The sequence below is a fragment of the Myotis yumanensis genome, unplaced genomic scaffold (assembly GCF_028538775.1).
Source record: "Myotis yumanensis isolate MYYU_CA2020_CCGP unplaced genomic scaffold, mMyoYum1.0.hap1 SCAF_18, whole genome shotgun sequence".
Taxonomy (NCBI): Eukaryota; Metazoa; Chordata; class Mammalia; order Chiroptera; family Vespertilionidae; genus Myotis; species Myotis yumanensis.
The window spans coordinates 6492543-6498542 of record NW_027223769.1 but is presented as its reverse complement, the minus strand read 5'-3'; the positions used below and the strand labels follow the sequence as shown (position 1 = coordinate 6498542).

The following is a 6000-nucleotide window of genomic DNA, read 5'->3' as shown; positions in this document are numbered from 1 at the left end:
TTATTACATATGTGTCCTTATCCCCACGTTACCCCCTATCCCCCCCCACTCATGCCCTCACCCCCCTGTTGTCTGTGTCCATTGGTTAGGCCTATATGCTTGCATATAAGTCCTTTGGTTGGTCTCTCCCCCTTACCCCCACCCTCCCCTACCTTCCCTCTGAGGTTTGATGGTCTGATCGATGCAGAAATGATCACCTTTAGAAACCACTCTCTTTTTCCTTCAAAATGTATAACCATGCCTCAGTCCTTCCATTAAGTATTTCTACTCTAATATTCCTTCTTTCTGTTATACCATCAGCAACTTGTACAGACCTTTTCTTTTTTTAAAATGTATTATAATTCTTCACTCTTAGAAATCTTAATTATTCAATGATTACCAAAAGGTAAACAGCCAGCATTTCTTAGATTAACTTTTATGAAAATAATTTAAATTCATTTTTACTTCAAGAAAATATACCTTCAAAAAAGTACAAGAGACCTTCTGTAATAAAAACTAAGAGCAGGCAAATTAAAACTTGTCTAGCAATCAATGTTTCAGTTTTTTTAAAAATATTCTAGATGTTTATTATTTAACCCAGCAATGCTTCAAAGCCTTTAAGTTAATTAAGACTTTTGGAAAATTATGTATAGGCATATGAGGTTAGAGAAAAGGCAGGGGGAGGAGGGAGCAAGCTGTTCCCAGGCCTCTAGCCACTTGGATTTAAACTGCCAGATTTTTCCTTAGAGATTGTTAGGTGACCCAGGAAAGCGGCGGCGAGGAAAGCAAAGAGAATCGAGAGAATCAGAAAGAAAAAGGAGAAGTTTATTTGCGTTCTCGGGCGAGACCCACCGGCCCAAAAGGTGGGGCCAGTGAATTTCGCGCCTTCAGGGAGGGAGGGACATCTCTTTATTCAGGTGTTTGGTGAGGGCGGGGGCCTGAACTGAGGAAGTGCCCGCAGCAGGGATCATCACACATTCAACTGAGGGAGTCTCGGCCGCAGGGGGTGGGCGGCACATTCAGGAATGGGTCAGTATCTTGTGCGGGGATCTCTGTGAACTTCAAGGAGAAGCAGGTATCTGTGTCTGGCACGCTGACCCGTGAGAGATTCCAGATCTGTGAGAAATTCCAGAGGAAGTCCATTGTCTCATCCCATGTCCGCATGTATCCGATCCCGGGCTCCCTCCGACCTAACATCCCGGCCTTTTGGTGATAAGGGTCGGCGACTCTCTGACTGCTTCCAGCTGAACAAGGACGACGAGGGGGGGCGGCGGTTAAAGGCCGGGGTTAGGCAGAGTCGGGTCGGAGGGGAGCCGAGTGTAGGGATGGAGCAGGAGCTGATTCACAGTCACCCGTGACATCTCTGCGATCCGGGAGCGGATGAACTTGAGGAGGCACGGGGCTAGGAGAAAAAAGACACAGATGAGAATCAGGGGCCCTATCATGGGCAGGACCCAGGTAGCTAAGGGGCTTTGGAACCAGCTGAAAGGGGAGTTGTCCTGGAAGTGTCCTGCATGTAGTTCTTCACTCAGCTTAGTCAGGGTCTGTACATTTTGCTCCACTACTCCAGACTCATTGATGTAATAACAGCATTCCTCCTGAAGGAATATGCAGGTTCCTCCTCTTTCTGCAGTCAGAAGGTCTAAGGCGCGCCGGTTCTGCAGGGCTACTTGGGCTATCGATGTTATCTGTCGCTGTAAGGAAGCTAAAGAAGCAGTAGTGGACTCCAGGGCTAACTGGAGCTTGTCATTAAAGTCCTGAGCAGTGACCAGACTGTTCCCGAGGGCCCCCCCCGCAAGGCCTATCGAGGTAGCGATACTCACCCCTAACATGACAGGGAGGAAGGCTGCCCGGCGAGTCCGGCGGCGGCGGGACGGAGGGAGCAGCCAGGCGAGCTCTGACTCTCCATATAAGGTTAGTTGGGGAACTACCATGACGATGAAGCAGGGCCCGGGGTCAGAGGAGTTTATGCAGTTACTTAAGGTGCCATTGCACCAAAAGAAGGTACCCGGACTGGCCTTGGTGAGGCTGGATGCAGTGTAGTTCTGGGTGCAGTTCCACGTGACTCGTCCCCCAGTTACCGGATTACTGGTCTGGTAGCATATCCGTGGGGGCAGGGTGGGCTCTGGAGTTTCAGGTTCCCAAAGGGGAATGCCAGCCACGGGAGGCTGGCATTCACCTTTCCCTTGGGCCCTTGGAGAAGTTGTGAGTGGGACGGCAGCCAGCAAAGACCTTCGGAGAGAGGCACACAGAAAGCAGTGGGAGACATTGGGCAGGGTGTGGGTCTCGTTGAGGAATAGTAGGGTGTGTTGAATAAGTTGGAGCCAAGAAGACAGGACTTCTACCCAGGGGGAGTCAGGCAGCTTCCCTTTAAGGGACTGTTCGGCCTGTAGGATGCTGTTGGAGACCTGGACTTGGGCCTCTTGGGCCAGGACATATTCCCGGGAGATGTAAATGGTCCCTGAGGGGGTTGAGCTCCAACTACTTAAGTATAGCTTTCCCACGACACCCGTAACCCACCGCTGGTCCCAGGGATCCTGGATTATGATGTGGAAGGCCCCATCCTTCCAGATAAAGGAGCCACCCCTGTAGGCATCATTGACAACACAGCCCCTCCAGCGGCAACCCCCATAGGTGTCGACCTCCTGATTACACCTGTCTGGGTCCTCTTGGTCGTAAGCAAAACAAGCATAGGGCCGGCCACCATGGTATACTGACCGGATGTCGACAGCCATCTGCATCCTTGTCTGGCATCCCGCTAGAGGGCAGTCCTGAGATCCTACCTGCCGGGTGACTTGTTTGCCGTTCTGATAGTAGGTTTCACGGACCTTGAATCTCCACACATAAGCGGGTGGGGGTTGGTGTAGGTTGCTCAGGGCCGGGAGGAGAAGGAGGGGGAGGACGGCTAAGGCGGACCTTAGTGGGACCCAATACATCACATTTATAGAAGTCATGCTGCTCCGGGGTCCTCTTGAGCCTGGAGAGGTGGTGCCACGATGGGTCGCCAAGCAGCTTGGCCGCGGTGGGTGTTGTAAGGATCACGATGTGAGGTCCCGTCCACCTCGGCTCCAAGGTTTTTGGATGTAGATTTTTAAGGAGGACCGAGTCACCAGGGTGAAGAGCTGGTCCCCCGGAGTCCTGGTCAGTTGGTTCCGGTTTGGGCAGGAACCTGTCAGCGTGTTCTCGGAGCAGCTGCCGGATTAAGGACAAATATGGAAGATAATTACCCAGGGGAGGAGGATCGATAGGGAGACGATGGTTGAGCAAGAAAGGTCTCCCATATAGGAGTTCAAAAGGACTTAAGAAGGTGGGGCTCCTTGGTGTAGCCCGGAGTCTTGTCAAAGCCATGGGCAGGAGGTCCGGCCAGGAGCTGCGAATTTCTAGAGAGAGTTTAGTTAAATGGTCTTTAAGGAGGCCATTAATCCTTTCAATTTTACCCGATGACTGTGGTCGGTAGGGTATGTGTAGTTTCCAAGAGATGCCAAGAGAGGTGCTAACCTGCTGTACGACCCTTGATATAAAAGCTGGGCCATTGTCTGACTGAATGGAGGTGGGGAGGCCGAACCTTGGGATAATGTGTGCTATTAGCGTCTCAGCCACCACTTCAGCAGTTTCCTTGCGGGTGGGAAAGGCCTCTACCCACCCTGTCAGAGTGTCTACCATGGTCAGCAGGTACCTGGTCTTTTTGTGGGGAGGCATGTGGGTGAAGTCTACCTGCCAGTCCTGCCCTGGGAGGTGTCCCCTCATTTGATGGGTGGGAAAGTTGGGGCGCATCCCTCCCTGGGGTGAGACAGCTGCACACGTGGGGCAGGAGGAGCAGGCGTTTGTGATTGCCTCTCGCAGTGTGGGCGAGGTGAAGAGGGGTTCAAGGAACTTCCAAAGTGCCAGTGGTCCAATGTGCAAAGACCGGTGGATCTGTTGGGCAATGGCCCCTGTCTGGGCTCGAGGGAGAGCAATTTTGTTATTTAAAAAGATCCATCCCTCAGGACCGGGTGAGCCTCCCCGCTGCAGGAATTTGTTTCTCTCTTCTTCTGTATATTGAGGGGAGATGGAGGGAAGAGAAAGAAACAGGACCGGGGCTGGGGACCCTTCACCCTGAGTTAAGCCTCTGGCTACCGCGTCTGCTTGGGCGTTTCCCCGCGTAACCAGCGAGGAGTCCGTCTGATGGCCTCGGCAGTGCATGATGGCTACCTGGGAAGGAAGTTGTAAGGCATCAAGTAAACGGGTTATGAGTTTAGCGTTGATAATAGGTGAGCCTTTAGTAGAGAGAAAGCCCCTCTCCCTCCAGATAACAGCATGACAATGGGCTATCAGAAAGGAATATTTGGAGTCTGTATATATGTTTACTCTCTTTCCTTTGGCCAGGTGTAGGGCGCGTGTCAGTGCGATGAGCTCGGCTTTTTGAGAGGTGGTGCCCTCTGGGAGTCGGGCTGCCTCCAGGGTCCGCTCGGGTGTCACTACCGCGTAGGAGGCTTTCCGACGTCCCTGGGGGTCCAGGCAGGAGCTTCCATCCACAAACAGAGTTAAATCCGGATTAGAGAGAGGAGAATCTGAGAGTCCTGCCCGAGGCTGAGTAAGGGCCTCGACGACCTCGGGGCAGGAATGCGTTGCCGCAGGTAGGGTGGAGGCAGCGGGAAGGAGAGTGGCCGGGTTTAGGGTTGGGGACTGGGTCAGGGTGATGTCAGGATTTTCGAGGAACAGAAGATGGAGTTCCTGCATGCGAGAGGGGGCAAGGAGAGATAGGGATCGGTGGGACAGGAGATCCTGTAACCTGTGGGTGGAGAAGACCTGTAAGGGTTGTTGGAGGCAGATTTTTTGGGCTTCCTTGGTGAGAATGGCAGCTGCAGCCAGAGCCCGGAGGCAGGGCTGCCATCCCCGGACCGTGGGGTCAAGCTGTCTGGACAGGTAGGCCACGGGGGTAAAGGCTGGCCCTAGGGACTGGGTGAGGACCCCAATAGCCATTCCCTGTTTTTCATCAGTAAATAGCTGGAATGGCTTAGAGGTGTCTGGGAGAGAGAGTGGGGGAGATGCCAGAAGGGTATCCCGGAGCTTAGAGAAAGCCTGACGAACGAGGGAGGGTGAGGAGAGGGGACCCACTGGTGTTTCTTTAGCAGCTTGGTATAGGGGCTTAGCTAGGAGAGCAAAGTTTGGGACCCAATGGCGGAAAAACCCTACCAGTCCCAAAAAGGACAAGATCTGGTCTGCAGAAGTGGGGGGCTGAAGGTCTCGTATTGCCTGTGCTCGGTCAACTGTCAGTCCTCGAGAATTGGGCATCAGACAGATCCCCAAGTAAGTGACGGTGGGGACCGACAGTTGTGCCTTGGCAGGGGACACGCGATATCCCCTGTCTCCTAGAAAATTAAGGAGATTAGCTGTATGCCTCCGGGACATGTTCAGGGAGGGGCTGCAGAGGAGGAGGTCATCTACATACTGGAGAAGAGTGCTGGGTTCTAAGGAGCATTGTTGGAGGTCTCTGGCTAGGGCCTGGCCAAACAGGTGAGGACTGTCTCTGAACCCCTGGGGCAAGACTGTCCAGGTGAGTTGGCGGGATGTCTGTTCATCCGGGTCCTCCCAAGTGAATGCAAACAGATGGAAAGAGTCTGGGTCCAGAGGGATAGTAAAGAAAGCATCCTTGAGATCGAGAACAGAAAAGTGGGTGGTACCGGACGGGACGCGTGAGAGGAGAGTGTAAGGATTGGGAACTACCGGGTGGATAGGGACTACCGCTTCGTTGATCAGCCGGAGGTCCTGAACCAGCCGGTAGGTCCCGTCTGCCTTTCTAACTGGGAGGATGGGCGTGTTGCAGGGGGAGTCGGTAGGGATGAGGAGACCCTGCCCCAGAAGCCGGGTAATGAGGGGTTTAAGTCCTCGGCGGTGAGTTAGGGAGATGGGAAACTGGGGGCGGGAGGGAAACGAGGTGGGGTCCTTAAGTCTGATCTTGACTGGGGCATGATGTCTAGCAACCACCGGGGTAGATGTATCCCACACTTTTGGGTCGACCAGGGACGCAGGCAGTGGGGG

At 53.4% G+C, this 6000-nt stretch overlaps 1 protein-coding gene across 1 annotated transcript; it reads right to left on the bottom strand.

Annotated features, from left to right (window-relative positions):
• Positions 1-1253: 1253 nt before the first annotated feature.
• Positions 1254-2720, bottom strand: LOC138997318 (endogenous retrovirus group FC1 Env polyprotein-like). Its single transcript, XM_070398912.1, has 2 exons — positions 1568-2720; positions 1254-1381 (listed from the first exon to the last, which is right to left on the bottom strand). Exons 1-2 carry the CDS (start codon positions 2718-2720, stop codon positions 1254-1256), a joined length of 1281 nt encoding a protein of 426 aa, XP_070255013.1.
• Positions 2721-6000: the final 3280 nt, after the last annotated feature.

Coding starts and splice junctions, on each gene's coding strand:
- LOC138997318 (XM_070398912.1), bottom strand. CDS start 2,720: ATGCAGATGGCTGTCGACATCCGGTCAGTATACCATGGTGGCCGGCCC. Junction 1,382..1,567: donor ATTCCTTCAGGAGGAATGCT/GTTATTACATCA, acceptor TTTTTCTCCTAG/CCCCGTGCCTCCTCAAGTTC.